The sequence below is a fragment of the Myiozetetes cayanensis genome, unplaced genomic scaffold (genome assembly GCF_022539395.1).
Source record: "Myiozetetes cayanensis isolate MyiCay16 unplaced genomic scaffold, myiCay2020 scf228, whole genome shotgun sequence".
NCBI lineage: Eukaryota > Metazoa > Chordata > Aves > Passeriformes > Tyrannidae > Myiozetetes > Myiozetetes cayanensis.
In genome coordinates, this window is record NW_026087443.1 from 26198 (window position 1) to 49685 (window position 23488).

Sequence of the window (23488 nt, forward strand, 5' to 3'; positions counted from 1 at the left end):
GGGCCGGGGAACCGAGCCAGGTCAGTGAGGGGACAGCGGGGACGGGGACACCCCACGGGGGATGGGGACACCCCCCTGGGGACAGGGACACCCCCATGGGGGGCAGGGACACCCTACTGGGGACAGGGACACCCCACGGGGGACAGGGACACCCCCCTGGGGACGGGGACATCCCCTTGGGGGGCAGGGACACCCCACGGGGGACGGGGACACCCCACGGGGGACGGGGACACCCCATGGGGACGGGGACACCCCCATGGGGGGCAGGGACACCCCACTGGGGGACAGGGACACCCCCCTGGGGACGGGGACATCCCCTTGGGGGGCAGGGACACCCCACGGGGGACGGGGACACCCCATGGGGTACAGGGACACCCCCCTGGGGACAGGGACACCTCACTGGGGATGGGGACACCCCATGGGGACAGGGACACCTCACTGGGGACAGGGACACCCCCCTGGGGACAGGGACACCTCACTGGGGATGGGGACACCCCCTGGGGACAGGGACACCCCACGGGGGACGGGGACACCCCCCTGGGGACAGGGACACCCCCCTGGGGACAGGGACACCCCCATGGGGACAGGGACACCCCATGGGGGGCAGGGACAGTGCCAGGGGACAGGGACACCCCCCTGGGGATGGGGACACCCCACGGGGACGGGACACCCCCTGGGGACGGGGACAGTGCCAGGGGACAGGGACATCCCCTTGGGTATGGGGACACCCCCTGGGGACAAGGACACCCCCCTGGGGACAGGGACACCCCCTTGGGGGACAGGGACACCCCACGGGGGACGGGGACACCCCCACGGGGGACAGGGACACCCCACTGGGGATGGGGACACCCCATGGGGACGGGGACACCCCCTTGGGGGACAGGGACACCCCACTGGGGACGGGGACACCCCCCTGGGGATGGGGACACCTCACTGGGGACGGGGACACCCCCCTGGGGATGGGGACACCCCACTGGGGACAGGGACAGTGCCAGGGGACAGGGACACCCCCCTGGGAACAGGGACACCTCACTGGGGATGGGGACACCCCACGGGGGATGGGGACACCCCCCTGGGGACGGGGACACCCCCCTGGGGACGGGGACACCCCACTTGGGGACAGGGACACCCCCATGGGACCAGGGACACCCCACTGGGGACAGGGACACCCCACTGGGACCAGGGACACCCCTCTGGGACCGGTGACACCACACTGGGGGCAGGGACACCCTGACTGGGGACCAGCACTGCCAGCAAACTGGGACCAGTGCAGAACACGGCCTGACACCAGCTGGGGGTACTGGGACCAGTAAGGACAGCAGGCTTGGACCAGTACGGAGGGCACACCAGTGACCACAGGGGACAGACTGGAACCAGTGGGGACAGACTGGAACCAGTAAGGACTGACTGGCCCCAGTAAGAACACCGTGGCACCAGTAAGGACTGACTGGACTGACTGACACCAGTAGGGACTGACTGACACCAGTGGGGACAGACTGGAACCAGTGAGGACTGACTGGCCCCAGTAAGGACTGACTGGCCCCAGTAAGGACTGACTGACACCAGTAAGAACACACTGAGACCAGTAAGAACACACTGGCACCAGTAGGGACTGACTGACACCAGTGGGGACAGACTGGAACCAGTGAGGACTGACTGGACTGACTGGCCCCAGTAAGAACACACTGGCACCAGTAACAACACACTGGCACCAGTAAGAACACACTGGCACCAGTAAGGACTGACTGGCCCCAGTAAGAACACCGTGGCACCAGTAAGGACTGACTGACACCAATAAGGACTGCCTGGCCCCAGTAAGAACACACCGGCACCAGTAAGAACACACCGGCACCAGTAAGAACACACCGACACCAGTAGGGACTGATGACACCAGTAAGAACACACCGGCACCAGTAAGGACTGACTGACACCAGTGGGGACAGACTGGAACCAGTGAGGACTGCCTGGCCCCAGTAAGAACACACCGGCACCAGTAAGAACACACCGACACCAGTAGGGGCTGCCTGGCCCCAGTAAGAACACACCGGCACCAGTAAGAACACACCAGTAGGGGCTGCCTGGCCCCAGTCCGGGGGGGCGGGGGGGTCACGGCGTTGCCAGCGGGGCTGTCCCTCCCCCCGGGGGGGGTCCTGGCCGGGGCCGTGCCCGGTGCCAGTCGGGGGTGCCAGTCGGGGGTGCCAGTCGGTGGTGCCTGCGGCTCGGCTCAGCTCGGCTCGGCTCGGCTCGGCTCGGCTCGGCTCGGCTCGGTTCGGCTCGGTTCGGCTCGGCTCGGCTCGGCTCGGCTCGGCTCGGCTCGGGGGTCTCGCTCCCCTTCCCGCGGCATTCCCGAATTCCCCGTTTTCCCCCCGCAGGCAGCAGGATGGCACCGGCGGGGCACCGGCACACCGAGAGCATGGGCGAGGGCAAAGCCATCGCCGTCCTCACCTCCGGGGGGGACGCCCAGGGTGAGAAAACCCCCCCCCCAAAAAAAAAACAAACCCACCCCCCTAAAAAACAACTGGCGGTGCCAATTTTTGGGGTGAAAACGGGTGGAAATGGGGCACGGGTGGGGGTTTGGAGGGGTTTTCCCCACGGGTTCCTGCATGTTTTTGGGGGGGTGACCTTGGGAGGACACTCGAGGTGGAACTGGGGGGAGTTTTTTGGGGTGCAGGGGTGGGTCCCTCGCACCCAAATTTTTTTTTGGGGGAGGGGGTGTTGGAGGGTTGTTGGTGGCACCTGGCACGGGGTCAATGCTAGGGGGGGTGGAAATTGGGAGTTGCCCAAAACTTCAGGGATTCAGCCCAAACTTTGGAGATGGGAGAGGGGTGGAAAAACCCCTTGGAGAGGGGGTGGGGGAGGGGTCTCTCCTCGACTGTCCCCCCTCTGTGCCCCCCTCGCCGTGTTTGTCACCGGGTGTCACGCGCTGCCACTAAAGGTCAGCAGGGCAAAAATAACCCGGCAGCTGCGGGGGATGGGATGGGATGGGATGAGGGGGATGGGATGGGATGGGGGAGGGGAGGGAAAAGAGGGGGCCCCCTGGATTTGGGGGGGGCACCGAGGGGGGTCCCAGGGTGATGGTTTGGTGTCCCCACCCCCCCAGGGATGAACGCAGCCGTGCGGGCCGTGGTGCGCGTGGGCATCTACACCGGAGCCAGGGTCTTCTTCGTCTACGAGGTCAGTCGGATCCCAACCCCAATTCCAATGGTTTTCCATCCCCAAAAAAAAAATCTGGGAATGGGGGGTGGTTGGAACACCTGTGTGTGAGTGTTTTGTGTGCCGCTCTCCCCCACCCAGGGCTACCAGGGGCTGGTGGATGGCGGGGATCACATCAAGGAGGCCACGTGGGAGAGCGTGTCGATGATGCTGCAGCTGGTGAGGAGGAGTGGGGTGGGAGGGGATGGAGGGGATGGAGGATGGGATGGGATGGGATGGGAGGGGATGGAGGGGATGGGAGGGGATGGGAGGGGATGGGAGGGATGGGATAGGATGGGATGGGTGAGATGGGATGGGATGGGATGGGTGAGGTGGGAGGGGATGGATGAGGTGGGAGGATGGGATGGATGGGGTGGGATGGGATGGAGGATGGGATGGAGGGATGGGATGGGATGGGATGGGATGGGATGGGATGGGATGGGATGGAGGAGGGGAGGGGAGGGGATGGGATGGGATGGAGGGATGGATGAGGTGGGAGGGGATGGGATGGGATGGGTGAAGTGGGAGGGGATGGGAGGAGGGATGGGGATGGGATGGGATGGGATGAGAGGGATGGAGGGAGGGATGGGATGGGGATGGAGGGATGGGAGGGATGGGGATGGGATGGGATGGGATGGGGATGGGATGGGATGGGATGGGATGGGATGGATGGGATGGGATGGATGGGGTGGGTGGGATGGGAGGGGATGGAGGGGATGGGATGGGATGGGATGGGATGGGATGGGATGGGATGGGATGGAGGGATGGAGGGGATGGGATGGGATGGAGAGGATGGGATGGGATGGGATGGGATGAGAGGGATGAGGAGGGAGGGATGGATGGGAGGGATGGGATGGGATGGGAGGGGATGGAGGGGATGGGAGGGAAGGGATGGGATGGGATGGGATGAGAGGGAGGGGAGGGGATGGGATGGGATGGAATGGGATGTGATGGGATGGGATGGAGGGGATGGGATGAGGGAGGGAGGGGAGGGGAGGAGGGGAGGGAGGGAGGGGAGGGATGAGAGGGATGGGAGGGATGGGATAGAGTGGGAGGGAGGGTGGGGATGGGATGGGATGGGATGGGATGGGATGGGATGGGATGGGATGGGATGGGATGGGATGGGATGGGATGGGATGGGATGGAGGGGAGGGATGGGATGGAGGGAGGGGAAGGGAGGGATGGAAGGAGGGGATGGAAGGGGAGGGAGGGGAGTGGATAGGGAGGGGAGGGGAAAGGAGTGGATGGGGAGGGGAGGAGGAGGAGGGGAGGAGGGGATGGGTGGGTGGGGGAATCATGGATGGAAGGACAGATGGATGACAGATGGATGATGGAAGAATGGATGGACAGATGGGTGGGTGGATGGATGGGTGGTTGGGTGGATGGATGGATGGATGGACGGATGGGTGGATGGATGGGTGGATGGATGGATGGAAGGAAGGACACAAGGCAGGAAGGCCAGATGGAAGGAAGGATGGATGGAGGGATGGATGGATGGATGGAAGGATGGATGGATGGAATCAGGGATGGATGGTTGGATGGATGGATGGATGGAATCAGGGATGGAGGGATGGATGGAGGGATGGATCCCCTCCGCGTGCCTGACTCTGCTCTGCGCCGCGGGCAGGGCGGGACGGTGATCGGCAGCGCGCGCTGCCAGGACTTCCGCACGCGCGAGGGGCGGCTGAAGGCGGCGCGGAACCTGGTGAAGCGCGGCATCACCAACCTGTGCGTCATCGGCGGCGACGGCAGCCTCACCGGCGCTGACACCTTCAGGGCAGAGTGGAGCGGCCTCCTGGCCGACCTGCTCAAGGGGGGTACGTGGGGACCACCCACGGGGGCGTTTTGGGGGGGTTTGGGATCAAAATCTTGGGAGTTCTACACAAAAGTGGTGGGATTGACCCCATAAATGGGGTTGTCTGGACCCAAAAGGGGACCTGCTCAAAGGGGGTATGTGGGGACCCCCCACGGGGGCGTTTTGGGGGGGGTTTGGGACCAAAATGGGGGGTTTGGTACAAGAATTCACGAGGATGATGATGGGGTTTGAGCCCGTAAATGGGAGTGGTTGTGCCAATGGCCCCTGGACCCCCCCCGGGGTTGTTTTGGGGGGGTTTGGGACCAAAATTGGGGGGTTTGGTACAAGAATTCACGAGGATGATGATGGGGTTTGATCCTGTAAATGGGGGGGTTGTCTGGCCCCAAAAGGGGACCTGCTCAAAGGGGGTATGTGGGGACCACCCCTGGGGGGGTTTGGGACCAAAATCGGGGGTTTGGTACAAGAATTCACGAGGATGATGATGGGGTTTGACCCCATAAACAGGGGGTTGTGTCAATGGCCCCTGGACCCCCCCCCGGGGTTGTTTTGGGGGGGTTTGGGATCAAAATCGTGGGTTTTGGTACAAGAATGATGGGTTTGACCCCATAAATGGGGTTGTCTGGCCCCAAAAGGGGACCTGCTCAAAGGGGTGCCCCCCCCAGATTTATTCAGTGAGGGGTTTTGTACCAAAATCAGGCCCAGAAATGTTGGTTTTCCCCCCCAACCCCCCAAACCAGAGGTTTGTGCCCCAAAAGGGGACCTGCTCAAAGTGGACTCCTCCTCCCCAAGATTTATTCTGTGGGGAGTTTTATACCAAAATCAGGCCCAAAACTGTTGGTTTTCCAACCTCCAACACAGGGATTCGTGCCCCAAAAAAGGAGATTTGCTCAAAGGAGAAACCCCCCCTACTCCAAGATTTATTTGGGTGGGTTTTGTACCAAAATCAGGCCCAAAACTGTTGGTTTTCCAACCTCTAAGACAGAGATTTGTGCCCCAAAAAAGGAGATTTGCTCAAAGGAGAAACCCCCCCCCCCACTCCAAGATTTATTTGGGGGGGGTTTTGTACCAAAATCAGACCCCAAACCGTTGGTTTTCCAACCTCCAAGACAGAGATTTGTGCCCTAAAAGGAGATTTGCTCAAAGGAGAAACCCCCCCTACTCCAAGATTTATTTGGGTGGGTTTTGTACCAAAATCAGACCCCAAAACCGTTGGTTTTCCAACCTCCAAGACAGAGATTTGTGCCCTAAAAAAGGAGATTTGCTCAAAGGAGAAACACCCCCCACCCACTCCAAGATTTATTTGGGTGGGGTTTGTACCAAAATCAGGCACAAAAAACCTGGAATTCCCCTAACAAAAATCTGTGACCTGCTCAGAGAAGGCCACACCTGAATTCCCCCCACCCCCCCAAAAAAATTTATTCCAGAGGAGTTTTTTTTACCCCCAAACCCGAAGGGGAAAAAAATTCTGGGTTCTCTCGGTTGGTGCCAAGGGGTGGGGGGGAAGAAAGAGGGATTTTTGGGGGGGGGTGACCCCCCAGAGTGCCAAGGGGGGGTCGTGCCACCCTGGGGGCAGGGGCCATCACGGCGGAGGAGGCGCAGCGCTCGAGCTACCTCAACATCGTGGGCATGGTGGGCTCCATCGACAACGACTTCTGCGGCACCGACATGACCATCGGCACCGACTCGGCCCTGCACCGCATCATGGAGATCGTGGACGCCATCACCACCACGGCACAGAGGTGACAACAGCGGGGGGGACTGAGGAGAGGGGACACCGAACCCCGGGAGGGATGGAGGGAAGGGAGGGGATGGGGTTGAGTTGATTTGGTGGTGGGGATGGGTCGTGGGGTGGGTTGGAGGATCTCAGAGGTCTTTTCCAATCTGTGATCCCCTGATTTGGAGGAATTTGTTCAGGGAAAGGTGGGGTTAAAGATTGGAAGAGGTTGCTCAGGGGTGGTGGAGTCACCAACCCCAGGAGGGACGGGATGCAGCACTCGGGGATGGGGTGGAGTCGACAGGGAGGTGGGGATGATGGGTCATGGGTTGGGTCACTGGAGGATCTCAGAGGTCTTTTCCAACCTGGGATTCCCTGTGATTGGGAGGAATTTGTTCAGGGAAAGGGGGGTTAAAGATTGGAAGAGGTTGCTCAGGGGTGGTGGAGTCACCAACCCTTGGACGGCTTTGGGAAGGGACTGGATGTGGCATTGGGAAGGGACTGGATGTGGTGCCGTGGTCTGAGTGATGGGAGATGGTGATGGGTCATGGGTTGGGTCACTGGATGATCTCAGAGGTCTTTTCCAACATCTGATTCTGTGATTTGGAGGAAAAATTGGAAGGGGCTGCCCAGGGAGGTGATGGAGTCACCAGCCCTTGGAGGGGTTTGGGAAGGGACTGGATGTGGTGCCACGGTCTGGGTGATGGGTGGTGGGGATGGGTTGGAGGATCTCAGAGGTCTTTTCCAACCTATGATTCCCTGATTTGGCTGATTTTTTCCACAGAAAGGGGGATTAAAGATTGGAAGGGGATGCCCAGGGGGGTGGTGGAGTCACCAACCCCTGGAGGGGTTTGGGAAGGGACTGGATGTGGCATTGGGAAGGGACTGGATGTGGTGCCATGATTTGGGTGACAGGGTGGGGGTGATGGGTCATGGGTTGGACTGGAGGATCTCAGAGGTCTTTTCCAACCTGTGATTCCCTGATTCTGAGGGATTTCTTCTCAGAAAGGGGGGTTAAAGATTGGAAGAGGTTGCCCAGGGGTGATGGAGTCACCAACCCCTGGAGGGATGGGATGTGGCGCTCGGGGATGGGGTGGAGTTGATTTGGTGGTGGGGATGGGTCGTGGGGTGGGCTGGAGGATCTCAGAGGTCTTTTCCAACCTGGGATTCCCTGTGATTGGGAGGAATTTGTTCAGGGAAAGGGGGATTAAAGATTGGAAGGGGCTGCCCAGGGGGTGGTGGAGTCACCAACCCCTGGAGGGGTTTGGGAAGGGACTGGATGTGGTGCCACAGTCTGGGTGACAGGGTGGTGGGGATGGGTTGTGGGGTTGGATTGGAGGATCTCAGAGGTCTTTTCCAACCTGTGATTCCCTGATTCTTAGGGATTTCTTCTCAGAAAGGGGGATTAAAGATTGGAAGAGGCTGCTCAGGGGTGGTGGAGTCACCAACCCCTGGAGGGGTTTGGGAAAGGACTGGATGTGGCATTGGGAAGGGACTGGATGTGGTGCCATGGTCTGGGTGATGGGTGGTGGGGATGGGTCGTGGGGTGGGTTGGAGGATCTCAGAGGTCTTTTCCAACCTGTGATTCCCTGTGATTGGGAGGAATTTGTTCAGGGAAAGGGGGGTTAAAGATTGGAAGGGGTTGGATGTGGTGCCTCAGTCTGGGTGACAGGGTGGGGGTGATTGGTCAGGGGTTGGGTCACTGGATGATCTCAGAGGTCTGAGGTTTTCCAACCCCTGATTCTGAGGGATTTCTTCTCAGAAAGGGGGATTAAAGATTGGAAGGGGCTGCCCAAGGGGGTGGTGGAGTCACCAACCCCTAGAGGGGTTTGGGAAAGGACTGGATGTGGTGCCATGATTTGGGTGACAGGGAGGTGGGGATGGGTCGTGAGGTGGATTGGAGGATCTCAGAGGTCTTTTCCAACCTGTGATTCCCTGTGATTGGGAGGAATTTGTTCAGGGAAAGGGGGATTAAAGATTGGAAGGGACTGGATGTGGTGCCATGATCTGGGTGACAGGGTGGGGGTGATGGGTCATGGGTTGGGTCACTGGAGGATCTCAGAGGTCTTTTCCAACCTGTGATTCCCTGATTTGGCTGATTTTTTCCACAGAAAGGGGGATTAAAGATTGGAAGGGGCTGCCCAGGGGGGTGGTGGAGTCACCAACCCCTGGAGGGGTTTGGGAAGGGACTGGATGTGGTGCCGTGGTCTGGGTGACAGGGTGGTGGGGATGGGTTGTGGGGTTGGATTGGAGGATCTCAGAGGTCTTTTCCAACCTGTGATTCCCTGATTCTGAGGGATTTCTTCTCAGAAAAGGGGATTAAAGATTGGAAGAGGTTGCTCAGGGGTGGTGGAGTCACCAACCCCGGGAGGGATGGGATGTGGTGCTCAGGGATGGGGTTGAGTTGACTTGGTGGTGGGGATGGGTCGTGGGTTGGACTGGTGGATCTCAGAGGTCTTTTCCAACCTGGGATTCCCTGATTTGGAGGAAAGATTGGAAGGGGCTGCCCAAGGAGGTGATGGAGTCACCAATCCCCTGGAGGGGTTTAGGAAGGGACTGGATGTGGTGCCGTGGTTTGGGTGATGGGTGGTGGGGTGATGGGTTATGAGTCGGACTGGATGACCTCAGAGATCTTTTCCAACCTCTCATTCCGTGTTTTTTTCCTCTTTTCCACCCCCAGCCACCAGAGGACCTTCGTGCTGGAAGTGATGGGGCGGCACTGCGGGTACGTCGGGGTGACCCCGCCCAGCCCCCACTCCCTGGGACCAAATTAGGGGGGAAACCCCCCCTGAAGAGACCCCTTTGCACCCCCTGCAGATACCTGGCCCTCATCACCGCCCTGGCCTGTGGGGCAGACTGGGTCTTCATCCCAGAGTCCCCCCCCGAGGATGACTGGGAGGATCATCTGTGCCGGAGGCTGACGGAGGTGGGGGGGTCTGGGGGGACCCTGTCCCTGTCCCAGTGCTCCCAGTCCCTGTCCCAGTGCTCCCTGTCATCATCCCAGTGGTCCCTGTCCCCATCCCTGTCCCCATCCCAGTCCCTGTCCCAGTGCTCCCTGTCATCATCCCAGTGCTCCCTGTCCCCATCCCAATACTCCCTGTCCCCATCCCAGCACCCCCAGTCCCCATCCCAGTGCTCCCTGTCCCCATCCCAGTGCCCCCTGTCCCCATCCCAGTGCTCCCTGTCCCCATCCCAGTGCTCCCTGTCATCATCCCAGTGCCCCCTGTCCCCATCCCAGTGCCCCCTGTCCCTGTCCCAGTGCCCCCAGTCTCCCTCCCAGTGCTCCCTGTCCTCATCCCAGCACCCTCAGTCTCCATCCCAGTACTCCCAGTCCCCGTCCCAGTGCCCCCTGTCCCTGTCCCCATCCCAGTGCCCCCTGTCATCATCCCAGTGCCCCCTGTCCCCGTCCCAGTGCTCCCTGTCCCCAACCCAGTGCCCCCAGTCTCCCTCCCAGTACTCCCAGTCCCCATCCCAGTGCTCTCTGTCAACATCCCAGCACCCCCAGTCCCCATCCCTGTACCCCCAGTCCCCATCCCAGCACTCCCAGTCCCCACCCCAGTGCCCCCTGTCCCCGTCCCAGTGACCCCTGTCCCCATCCCAGCACCCCCAGTCCCCGTCCCAGTGCTCCCTGTCATCATCCCAGTGACCCCTGTCCCTGTCCCCATCCCTGTCCCCATCCCAGTGCTCCCTGTCATCATCCCAGTGACCCCTGTCCCTGTCCCCATCCCTGTCCCCATCCCAGTGCTCCCAGTCCCCGTCCCAGTGCTCCCTGTCATCATCCCAGTGCCCTCACCCCCATCCCAATACTCCCTGTCCTCATCCCAGTGCCCCCTGTCCCTGTCCCAGTGCTCCCTGTCCCCGTCCCAGTGCTCCCAGTCCCTGTCCCAGTGCTCCCTGTCCCCATCCCAGTGACCCTTGTCAACATCCCAGTGCCCCCTGTCCCCATCCCAGTGCTCCCTGTCCCAATCCCAGCACCCCCAGTCCCCGTCCCAGTGCTCCCAGTCCCCATCCCAGCGCTCCCAGTCCCCATCCCAGTGCCCCCTGTCCCCATCCCAGCGCCCCCAGTCCCCGTCCCAGTGCTCCCAGTCCCCATCCCAGCACCCCAGTCCCCATCCCAGCACTCCCAGTCCCCATCCCAGCACTCCCAGTCCCCATCCCAGCGCTCCCAGTCATCCTCCCAGCGCTCCCAGTCCCCATCCCAGCACTCCCAGTCCCCATCCCAGCACTCCCAGTCCCCATCCCAGCACCCCAGTCCCCATCCCAGCACTCCCAGTCCCCATCCCAGCACTCCCAGTCCCCATCCCAGCACTCCCAGTCCCCACCCCAGCACTCCCAGTCCCCATCCCAGCACTCCCAGTCCCCACCCCAGCACTCCCAGTCCTCATCCCAGCACTCCCAGTCCCCATCCCAGCACCCCCAGTCCCCATCCCAGCACTCCCAGTCCCCACCCCAGCACTCCCAGTCCCCATCCCAGCACTCCCAGTCCCCATCCCAGCACCCTGTGTCACCCCTGTCCCCCGTGTCCCCCCGTGTCCCCCCAGACTCGGGACGGTGGCTCCAGGCTCAACATCATCATCGTGGCCGAGGGGCCATCGACAAGCACGGCAGGGCCATCACCTCGGACGAGATCAAAGCCGTGAGTGGGGAGGGGCCCTGACACGTCACCCCCGGGCCCGGGGATGGATCTGGGAATGGGGATCAGGATCGGGAATGGATCTGGGATGGATCCGGGATGGATCCGGGATGGGGATGGATCCGGGATGGATCCGGGATGGATCTGGGGATGGGGAGTGGATCCAGGGATGGATCCAAGGATGGGGGGTGGATCCAGGGATGGATCCTGGGATGGGGGGTGGATCCAGGGATGGATCCAGGGATGGGGGGGTGGATCCGGGGATGGGGGTGTGGATGGATCCAGGGCTGGGGGATGGATCCAGGGCTGCAGGGATGGATCCAGGGCTGGGGAGCTGGATCCAGGCACATCCCTGTCTGGGGGGGCTGGATCCAGGACTTAGGGACTGGATCCAGCTCTGTGGGATCAGATCCAGTCCCACCCCTGTCCATGGGGCTGGATCCAGCTCTGTGGGGTTGGATCCAGCTCTGTGGGGTCAGATCCAGCTCTGTTGGGTTGGATCCAGCTCTGTGGGGTCAGATCCAGCTCTGTTGGGTTGGATCCAGCTCTGTGGGGTCAGATCCAGCTCTGTGGGATCAGATCCAGCTCTGTGGGGTCGTATCCCACTCTATGGGGTTGGATCCAGCTCTGTGGGGTTGGATCCAGCCTGTGGGGTCGGATCCAGCTTGTGGGGTCAGATCCCTGTCTGTGGGGTCAGATCCAGCTCTGTGGGGTCGTATCCCACTCTATGGGGTTGGATCCAGCTCTGTGGGGTTGGATCCAGCTCTGTGGGGTCGGATCCAGCTCTATGGGGTCAGATCCAGCTCTGTGGGGTCAGATCCCTGTCTGTGGGGTCAGATCCAGCTCTGTGGGGTTGGATCCATGTCTGTGGGGTTGGATCCAGCTCTATGGGGTCGGATCCAGCTCTGTGGGGCCGGATCCAGCTCTGTGGGGTCAGATCCCTGTCTGTGGGGTTGGATCCAGCTCTGTGGGGTCAGATCCAGCTCTGTGGGGTTGGATCCAGCTCTGTGGGGTCGGATCCCTGTCTGTGGGGTTGGATCCAGCTCTGTGGGATCAGATCCAGGCCCACCCCTGTCCGTGGGGCCGGATCCAGCTCTGTGGGGTTGGATCCAGCTCTGTGGGGTTGGATCCCTGTCTGTGGGGTTGGATCCCACTCTGTGGGGTCAGATCCATGTCTGTGGGGTCGGATCCAGCTCTGTGGGGTTGGATCCAGCTCTGTGGGGTCAGATCCAGCTCTGTGGGGCCGGACCCAGGCCCGTGGGACCCCACCCACACCGTCCCTGCCCCGCAGCTGGTGGTGAAGCGCCTGGGCTACGACACCCGCGTCACCATCCTGGGCCACGTGCAGCGCGGCGGGACCCCCTCGGCCTTCGACCGCATCCTGGTACTGCCCCTGCCCCCCGGCCCTGACCCCCAGGGGGGAGCTCATGGGGGTGCCCAGGGTGCTGAGCCCCCCTGCCCCGTCCCCCCAGGGCAGCAGGATGGGGGTGGAGGCCGTCATGGCCCTGCTGGAGGCGACCCCCGAGACCCCGGCCTGCGTGGTCAGCCTGTCGGGCAACCAGGCCGTGCGCCTGCCCCTGATGGAGTGCGTGCAGGTGGTGAGTAGGGGGGGGTGTGGGACCCTGGGGACAACCCCCAGGATACCCCCAGGACACCCCTGGGCCCACCCCACACTGCTCTCTGTCCCCCCTGCCCAGACCAAGGACGTGACGACGGCGATGAACGAGGGGCGCTTCGAGGAAGCGCTGAAGCTGCGGGGCCGGTGAGGGGCTGCACCTCCTGTCCCCCCTGGGGATACCCCCCTGTGGGCTCTGGGCACCCCCATGGGCACCTGTGGGCTCTGGTAACCGCCATCCTGCCACCCCCAGAGCTCTGGGCACCCCCATGGCTCTGGTCACCTCCATGGGCACACCCATGGGCACCCCTGGACTATGGGGACCCCCATGGCCACCCCTAGGCTCTGGTCACCTCCATGGTCACCCCCATGGTCACCCCCATGGGCACCCCCATGGTGACCCCCATGGTCACCCCTGGACTGTGGTGACCCCCATGGTCACCCCCATGGGCACCCCTGGGCTCTGGTCACCCCCATGGCCACCCCCAGGGCTCTGGGCACCCCCATGGCCACCCCTGGGCTCTGGTCACTCCCATGGCCACCCTGGGCTGTGGTCACCCCCATGGTCACCCCCATGGCTCTGGTCACCCCTGGGCTTTGGGCATGCCTGTGGTCACCCCCATGGCCACCCCTGGGCTCTGATCACCCCCATGGTCACCCCCATGGTCACCCCCATGGCTCTGGTCACCCCTGGGCTCTGGTCACCCCCATGGTCACCCCCATGGTCACCCCCATAGCTCTGCTCACCCCCAGAGCCACCCCACAACTCAAACCACCCTCTTCACCCCCTTTTTTTTTCTCCACCCCCCCCTCCAGGAGCTTCCAGAACAACTGGAACGTGTACAAGCTGCTGGCCCACATCCGCCCCCCGCCCACCAAGGTACCCCCCCAAAAACCATGAGAACACCCCCCAAAAACCCCAGACACCCCCCTGTAACACCTCTGTGTGCCCCCCAGAGCGGGTACACCCTGGCAGTGCTCAACGTGGGCGCTCCGGCGGCGGGGATGAACGCGGCCGTGCGCTCCACCGTCCGCATCGGCCTCATCCACGGCCACCGCGTGCTGGCCGTGCACGACGGCTTCGAGGGGCTCGCCCTCGGCATGGTGGGTGCTGGTCCTGGGAGGGGGGAGAGGGGAGGGTGGTCCTGAAAGGAAACCTGCAAAACCCAGCCCTGCTGCACAAACTGGGGCTGTGACCCCAATATGGACCCCAATACAGACCCCACACCAGGGCTGTGACCCCAATAACAATGACCCCAATATGGACCCCAATGTAGACCCCAAACCAGGGGTGTGACCCCACAATGGCTTCGAGGGGCTCGCCCTCGGCATGGTGGGTGCTGGTCCTGGGAGGGGGGAGAGGGGAGGGTGGTCCCGAAAGGAAAGGGGGTTGTGGAAAGTCACAAGCTGTGAAATCTGGCCCCGCTGTGGGTGCTTGTGCACAAACTGGGGGTGTGACCCCAATATCGACCCCAATATGGACCCCAAAACAGGGCTGTGACCCCAATAACAATGACCCCAATATGGACCCCAATATCGACCTCAGTATGGACCCCAAAACCAGGAGTGTGACCCCAATATGGACCCCAATATGGACCCCAAACCAGGGATGTGACCCCAATATGGACCCCAAACAAGGGCTGTTACCCCAATAGCAGTGACCCCAATACGGACCCCAAACCAGGGGTGTGACCCCAATAGCAGTGACCCCAATATGGACCCCAATATCAGCCCCAAACCAGGGGTGTGACCCCAAGAGCAGTTACCCCAATATGGACCCCAATATGGACCCCAATGTGGACCCCAATATGGACCCCAAACCAGGGGTGTGACCCCAATAGCAGTGACCCCAATACAGACCCCAAACCAGGGGTGTGACCCCACGACGGCTTCGAGGGGCTCGCCCTGGGCATGGTGGGTGCCAGTCCTGGGAGGGGGGGAGAGGGGAGGGTGGTCCCAAAAGGAAAGGGGGTTGTGGAAAGTCACAAGCTGTGAAATCTGGCCCTGCTGTGGGTGCTTGGACCAAACCCCAATAGGAGTGACCCCAATGTGGACCCCAAAACCAGGGGTGTGACCCCAAGAACAGTGACCCCAATATGGACCCCAATATGGACCCCAATATGGACCCCAATGTGGACCCCAATATGGACCCCAAAGCATGGGTGTGACCCCAATAGCAGTGACCCCAATATGGACCCCAATATGGACCCCAGACCAGGGTTGTGACCCCAAGAACAGTGACCCCAATATGGACCCCAAACCAGGGTGTGACCCCAATAACAATGACCCCAATATGGACCCCAAAGCATGGGTGTGACCCCAATAGCAGTGACCCCAATAGCAGTGACCCCAATATGGACCCCAATATGGACCCCAAACCAGGGGTGTGACCCCAATAGCAGTGACCCCAATATAGACCTCAATATGGACCCCAATGTGGACCCCAAACCAGGGGTGTGACCCCAAGAACAGTGACCCCAATGTGGACCCCAATATGGACCCCAATATGGACCCCAATATGGACCCCAAACCAGGGGTGTGACCCCAATAGCAGTGACCCCAATATAGACCTCAATATGGACCCCAAACCAGGGGTGTGACCCCAAGAGCAGTGACCCCAATATAGACCTCAATATGGACCCCAATGTGGACCCCAAACCAGGGGTGTGACCCCAATAACAATGACCCCAATATGGACCCCAAACCAGGGGTGTGACCCCAATAGCAGTGACCCCAATATAGACCTCAATATGGACCCCAAACCAGGGGTGTGACCCCAAGAGCAGTGACCCCAATATAGACCTCAATATGGACCCCAATGTGGACCCCAAACCAGGGGTGTGACCCCAATAGCAGTGACCCCAATATAGACCCCAAACCAGGGCTGTGACCCCAATATGGACCCCAAACCAGGGGTGTGACCCCAAGAGCAGTGACCCCAATATCGACCCCAGTATGGACCCCAAAACCAGGGCTGTGACCCCAATAACAATGACCCCAATATGGACTCCAAACCAGGGATGTGACCCCAAGAGCAGTGACCCCAATATAGACCCCAATATGGACCCCAAACCACGGGTGTGACCCCACAATGGCTTCGAGGGGCTCGCCCACGGCATGGTGGGTGACAGGCCTGGGGGAGGGGAGAGGGGAGGGTGGTCCTGAAAGGAAAGGGGGTTGTGGAAAGCCACAACCTGCAAAACCCAGCCCTGCTGCACAAATCGGGGCTGTGACCCCAATATGGAACCCAATATCGACCCCAATATCGACCCCAATGTGGACCCCAATATGGACCCCAAACCAGGGCTGTGACCCCACGACGGCTTCGAGGGGCTCGCCCTCGGCATGGTGGGTGCTGGTCCTGGGAGGGGGAGAGGGGAGGGTGGTCCTGAGAGGAAAGGGGGTTGTGGAAAGCCACAAGCTGTAAGAGCCAGCCCTGCTGCACAAACCGGGGCTGTGACCCCAATATGATCCCCAATATGGACCCCAATATCGGCCCCAAACCAGGGGTGTGACCCCAATATGGACCCCAAACCAGGGCTGTGACCCCAATATGGACCCCAATGTGGACTCCAAATCAGGGATGTGACCCCAATAGCAGTGACCCCAATATGGACCCCAAACCAGGGGTGTGACCCCAATATGGACCCCAAACCAGGGATGTGACCCCAATATGGACCCCAATACAGACCCCAAACCAGGGGTGTGACCCCAATAGCAGTGACCCCAATATGGACCCCAATATGGACCCCAGACCAGGGATGTGACCCCAATAGCAGTGACCCCAATATGGACCCCAATATGGACCCCAATATGGACCCCAATATGGACTCCAAACCAGGGGTGTGACCCCAATAGCAGTGACCCCAATACAGACCCCAAACCAGGGATGTGACCCCAATATGGACCCCAAACCAGGGGTGTGACCCCAACAGCAGTGACCCCAATATAGACCCCAAACCAGGGCTGTGACCCAAATATGGACCCCAAACCAGGGCTGTGACCCCAAGAGCAGTGACCCCAATATGGACCCCAATATGGACCCCAAACCAGGGCTGTGACCCCAATAGCAGTGACCCCAATATGGATCCCAAACCAGGGATGTGACCCCAATAGCAGTGACCCCAATATAGACCCCAGTATGGACCCCAAACCAGGGCTGTGACCCCAATATGGACCCCAATGTGGACCCCAAAGCACGGGTGTGACCCCAATAGCAGTGACCCCAATATAGACCCCAATATGGACCCCAAACCAGGGATGTGACCCCAATACAGACCCCAAACCAGGGCAGTGACCCCAATAGCAGTGACCCCAATATCGACCCCAATATGGACCCCAAACAAGGGCTGTGACCCCAATATGGACCCCAAACCAGGAGTGTGACCCCAATATGGACCCCAATATGGACCCCAAAACAGGGCTGTTACCCCAATATTGACCCCAATATCACTGATATGGCTGCAGCCAGGCCAGCGTGATCCCAAAGACCCCAAATCTCCTGTGCCCCCAAATCCTCCCCCTGTGCCCTTGAATCCTCCCCCATGACCCCAAATCCTTCTCATACGACCCCAAATCTCCTGTGCCCCCAAATCCTCCCCCGTGCCCCCAAATCCTCCCCCTGTGCCCCCAAATCCTTCCCCCGTGACCCCAAACCCCCCCAGGTGGAGGAGATTGGCTGGAACCGCGTGGGGGGCTGGACGGGCCTGGGGGGCTCCAAACTGGGCACCAAAAGGTAACGAAACCCCCCTTTTTGTTTGGTTTTTTTTGGGGTGGGGGCATCCAATCCGACCCCCACCCCCCACCCCTGGGTGGGATTTTTCCCGTTCCTTCCTCCTTTTTCCCCCAGGACTTTGCCCAAGAAATACTTCGAGGAGATCAGCGCCAACATCAGCAAGTTCGGCATCCACGGGCTCGTCATCATCGGCGGCTTCGAGGTGGGGAAACCCCCCCCGGGGAAATTCCCGGGATTCCCGAGGGAAAAGGGGCCCGGGAAAGGTGGAATTCCCGGAATTCCCCTGGGAAAAGGGGCCGGGAGGGTTTGGGGTTGGGCACTGGAAAGGGATCCCAAAAGGTGCCAGAGCTCGGGGAGGGGTTTGGGGGGATCCTCTCTGGGGTTTTTGGGGATTAGAGGGATTTTGGGGTGCCCTGTGCAGGGGTTGGGATTGGGATTTGGGATTTGGGGATTTTGGGGATTCTGTGCAGGGCCAGGGGTTGGGATTTTGGGATTTGGGGGATTTTGGGGTTTGGACTGGATGATCCTGGTGGGATTTTGGGGTGTCCTGTGCAGGGGTTGGGATTGGGATTTTGGGATTTGGGTGATTTTGGGGTTGGACTGGATGATCCTGGTGGGATTTTGGGGATGTCCTGTGCAGGGGTTGGGATTTTGGGGTTGGACTGGATGATCCTGGTGGGATTTTGGGGTGTCCTGTGCAGAGGTTGGGATTGGGATTTTGGGATTTGGGGGATTTTGGGGTTGGACTGGATGATCCTGGTGGGATTTTGGGGATGTCCTGTGCAGGGGTTGGGATTTTGGGGTTGGACTGGATGATCCTGGTGGGATTTTGGGGTGCCCTGTGCAGGGCCAGGTGTTGGGATTTGGGATTTTGGGGTTGGACTGGATGATCCTGGTGGGATTTTGAGCTGTCCTGTGCAGGGGTTGGGGTTGGGATTTTGGGATTTGGGGGATTTTGGGGTTGGACTGGATGGCCCCGGCGGGTCCTTGCCCATTTTTGGGGTGTCCCCCCCGGGGCCCCCCAGGCGTTCATGGGCAGCCTGGAGCTGGTGGAGGGCCGGGCGCGGTTCGAGGAGCTTTGCATCCCCCTCTGCATCATCCCGGCCACCGTGTCCAACAACGTGCCCGGCTCCGACTTCAGCATCGGCGCCGACACCGCCCTCAACACCATCACCAACGTGAGCCCCGCCCCGCGGCCCGGAGCCCAACCCCAAACCCCTCCTTTCCAACCCCAAACTCCTCCTTTCCAACCTCAAACCCCTCCTTTCCTATCCTAAACCCCTCCTTTCCAACCCCAAACCCCTCCTTTCCAACCCCAAACCCCTCCTTTCCTATCCTAAACCCCTCCTTTCCAACCCCAACCCCTCCTGTCCCACCCCAAACCCCTCCTGTCCCACCCCAAACCCCTCCTTTCCAACCCCAACTCCTCCTTTCCCACCCCAACCCCTCCTTTCCTATCCTAAACCCCTCCTGTCCCACCCCAAACCCCTCCTTTCCTATCCTAAACCCCCTTTTTCCCCCTTTTCCCCCAAATTCCCTTTTTCCTCCCCCAATTCCCTCTTTTTCCTCCCCAAACTCCCTTTTACCCCCTTTCCCCCGAACTCCCCTTTATCCCCCTTTTCCCTCCCAAACCCCTTTTTCCTCCCCAAACCCTTTTTCCCCTTTTCCCCCAAATTACCTTTTTCCTCCCAAAACTCCCTTTTACCCCTTTTCCCCTCCAAACTCCCCTTTCCTCTCCCAAACCCCCTTTTTCCCCCTTTTCCTCCCAAACCCCCTTTTTCCTCCCCAACCCCCCTTTTTCCCCTTTTCCTCCCAAACCCCTTTTTTCCTCCCCAAACCCCCTTTTCCCCCTTTCCCTCCCAAACCCCCTTTTCTCCCCCAAACCCTTTTCTCCCTGTTTTCCCCTCCCAAACCCCTTTTTTTTCCTCCTCCAAACCCCTCTTTTCCCCCTTTCCTCCCAAACCCCCTATCCCCCTCCCTCCTCCCAAATTCCCCTTTTCTCCCCAAACTCCCTTTTTCCTCCCCCAAACCCCTTTTCCCTCCCAAACCCCTTTCTTCCCCAAACCCTTTCCCCTCCCAAACCCCTCTTTTTCCTCCCAAACCCCCTTTTTCCCCTTTTCCCTCCCAAACCCCCTTTTTCCTCCCAACCCCTTTTTCCCCCTTTCCCCTCTCAAACCCCTTTTCTCCCCAAACTCCCTTTTCCCCTCCAAATTCCCTTTTTTCCTCCCCAAACTCCCTTTTTCCCCCAAATTCCTTTTTCCTCCCCAACTCCCTTTTTCCCTCCCCAACCCCCTTTTCTCCCCCCAACCCCCTTTTTCCCCATTTTCCCCTCCCAAACCCCCTTTTTCCTCCCCAAATCCCCTTCCTCCCAACCCCTCTTCCTCCCCCCTTTCCCCCCAGACGTGTGACCTCATCAAGCAGTCCGCGGCGGGCACCAAGCGCCGCGTGTTCATCATCGAGACCATGGGGGGTTTCTGTGGTTACCTGGCCACGCTGGCGGGGCTGGCGGCCGGCGCCGACGCCGCCTACATCTACGAGGAGCCCTTCAGCATCCGAGACCTGCAGGTTGGGGGGCTCCTTTCCGGGGTTTTTTGGGACCCCCCTCCCCATAATTTTCCTCCTCCCACCCCACCCAAACTGATCCTTTCCCCCCCTCTCCCTGCAGGGGAACGTGGAGCACCTGACGGAGAAGATGAAGACGACGGTGAAGAGGGGGCTGGTGTTGAGGTTTGTGCTCTGCTTGGGGGTGGTGGGGGGGTTTAGGGGGGTTGTTTTGGGGTGTCTCAGACCCCTCCCCATCGCAGGAACGAGCGCTGCAACGACAACTACACCACGGACTTCATCTACAACCTCTACTCCGAGGAGGGCAAGGGGGTCTTCGACTGCAGGAAGAACGTGCTGGGGCACATGCAGCAGGTGGGGGAACCCCCCACACACCCAGGGATTGGGGGGTACCTTCTCTCCCCCCTCCTGGGGTTCTGCCACCCCCCTTTTGGTGACCCTAACCCCCCCCACCCCCCAAATCCAGGGGGGGAGCCCCACGCCCTTCGACAGGAACTTCGGCACCAAGATGGGCGCCAAGGCCGTGGCCTGGATCACCGGCAAGATCAAGGAGTGCTCCCGCCACGGTGGGTGCCCCCCCAGATTTACCCCCCTGGAGGAGGGATGAGGGCAAAGGGGGGGTTCTCACTCTGCCCCACAGCCCTTCCCTGGTGTCCCCCCCCCTTAACCACGTCCTGAACCCCCAAGGGAGGGCCCCGCAGAGACCCCTCCCTGTGGGGAGACAGCAACTCCTGGGGACACAAATCCCCATTTACACCCGACCCTTCCTCCTCTGGGGACACAAATCCCCATTTACACCCCGACCCTTCCACCTCTGAGGACACAAATCCCCATTTACAGCCCGACCCTTCCTCCTCTGGGGACACAAATCCCCATTTACAGCCTGATCCTTCCACCTCTGGGAACACAAATCCCCATTTACACCCCGACCCTTCCACCTCCTCAGACCTGGGAATCCAAATCCCTTTTTCCTCACCCCAAACCTTCCACCTACTCAGATCTCTAACTCCCTTTTCCCTCCCAAACTCTTTTCCCTCAACTCCCTTTTCCCCCCCCAACTCCCTTTTTTCCCCCCAAACTCCTTTTCCCCCCAAACCCTTTTCACCCCCAAACCCCTTTTTCCTCTCCCCACTTTTTCTCCCCAACTCCCTTTTCCCCTTCAACTCCCTTTTCCCCCTCAACTCCCTTTTTCCTCCCCAAACCCTTTTCCCCCAACTCCCTTTTTCCTCCCAACTCCCTTTTTCCTCCCAACTCCCTTTTCCCCCCCAACTCCTTTTTCTCCCCAACCCCCTTTCCTCTCAACTCCCTTTTCCCTCCCAAACCCCTTTCTCCCCCCAAAACCCCCTTTCCCCTCAACTCCTTTTTCCCTCCCAAACCCCTTTTCCCTCAACTCCCTTTCCACCCCAAACCCCTTTTCCCCCAACTCCCTTTTCCTCTCCCACTTTTCCCCAACTCCTTTCCCCCCAACTCCTTTTCCCCCAACTCCCTTTCCCCCTCAAACTCCTTTTTCCTCTCCCACTTTTCCCCCAACTCCCTTTCCTCTCAACTCCCCTTTCCCCTCTCAACTCCCTTTCCCTCCCTTTCCCCCCAAGTCCCTTTTTCCCTCCAACCCCTTTCCCCTCAACTCCCTTTTACTCCCCAACTCCCTTTCCCTTCTCAACTCCCTTTCCCCTCCCAACCCCCTTTCCCCCAACTTCCCTTACCCCCCAAACCCTCCCCTCCTCCTCCACCACCCCCATCCCCCTCCCAGCGCTGCACTTGTGGGCTCTCCTCTACTGCATGGGGGGATCCCCAACACCCCTTTTCCCCCTCCCTGAACCTTTCCCTGCCCTTCCCAGGTCGGATCTTCGCCAACACGGCCGACTCCGCCTGCCTGCTGGGGATGCGCAAGCGCAGCCTCGTCTTCCAGCCCGTCACCCAGCTCAAGGACGAGACCGACTTCGAGTAGGACCCCCACCCAAACACCCACCCAAACACCCCCCTGGAGGGGCAAACAAGGGCTGGGGACAGGCAGGAATCACCTCTGTGTCCCCCCCAGGCACCGCCTGCCCAGGGAGCAGTGGTGGCTGAAGCTGCGGCCCATCCTCAAGATCCTGGCCAAGTACCACACGGAGCTGGACACCTCGGAGACCGCCCACCTGGAGCACCTCACCCGCAAGATCGCCGCGCCTGAGGCCGGCCCGTGAGCCTGGGCCGCCCCTGGGAGCCTCTGGAACCTTCAGGAACCCTCTGGAACCCTCAGAGAACCTTCTGAAGCCCTCAGGAACCCTCTAAGAACCCTCAGGGACCTTCTGAGAATCCTCTGAGAACCCTCTAAGAACCCTCAGGAACCCTTTGGAATCCTCAGGAACCCCTGGGAACCCTCAGGGACCCTCTGGGACCCTTTGGAACACTCAGGAACCCCCTGGGAACCTTCTGAGAACCCTCAAAACCTTCTGAGAATCCTCAGGAACCCTCTGGGAACCCTCAAGAACCCTCTGGGAACCCTCAGGAACCCTCTGAGAATCCTCAGGAACCTCCTGGGAATCTTCTGGAACCCTCAGGGACCCCCTGAGAATCCTCTGGGACCCTCAGGAACTCTAAGAACCCTCAGAACCTTCTGAGGATCCTCAGGAACCCTCTGGGAATCCTCTGAGAACCCTCAGAGATCCCTCAGGAACCCTCAGGAACCTCCTGGGAATCTTCAGGAACCCTCAGGAACCTTCTGGGAATCCTCAGGAACCTTCTGGGAAGTGGCTCCTTGGGAAGAGGCTTTTTGGGGGGGTTTTGGGGGTTTTTGGAGGGGTAAAAAAGGGTTCTCTGTGGGTGTGAAATCCACACCCTCCCCTCCCCCCACACCCTGGAATTCGGAGGCTTCAATAAAAACTCCCCCCCCTCACCTCGTGTTGTGCTCCAAAAAAATCCCCTGGGAATTCTGGGAATTGTTTCCTCCCTGCAGGAGGCAAATGCAGCCCCCCCCCCCTTCCCTTGGGATTCCAGCTCAGGGAATTCCAGCCTGGAGCTTCCCTGGGATTCCAATTCCCAGAATTCCAGCCTGGAGCTTCCCTGGGGTTCCAATTCCCAGAATTCCAGCCTGGAGCTTCCCTGGGTCCATGCCTGGGATTCCAGCTCAGGGAATTCCAGCCTGGAGCTTCCCTGGGGTTCCAATTCACAGAATTCCAGCCTGGAGCTTTCCTGGGGTTCCAATTCACAGAATTCCAGCCTGGAGCTTTCCTGGGGTT

At 60.3% G+C, this 23488-nt stretch overlaps 1 protein-coding gene across 1 annotated transcript; it reads left to right on the forward strand.

Moving 5' to 3' along the window:
• The first annotated feature begins 2290 nt into the window (after positions 1-2290).
• PFKM (phosphofructokinase, muscle) lies at positions 2291-22532 on the forward strand. Its single transcript, XM_050319679.1, is given in 23 exon segments — positions 2291-2465; positions 3101-3174; positions 3295-3372; positions 4820-5009; positions 6582-6747; positions 9403-9447; positions 9540-9648; positions 11264-11309; positions 11312-11358; positions 12647-12739; positions 12828-12953; positions 13053-13117; positions 13787-13850; positions 13928-14074; positions 17635-17705; positions 17820-17907; positions 18731-18883; positions 20106-20270; positions 20371-20432; positions 20510-20621; positions 20734-20833; positions 22106-22211; positions 22306-22532. Coding segments are annotated over 23 exon segments (2340 nt in total). The 5' UTR covers positions 2291-2380; the 3' UTR covers positions 22454-22532.
• Positions 22533-23488: the final 956 nt, after the last annotated feature.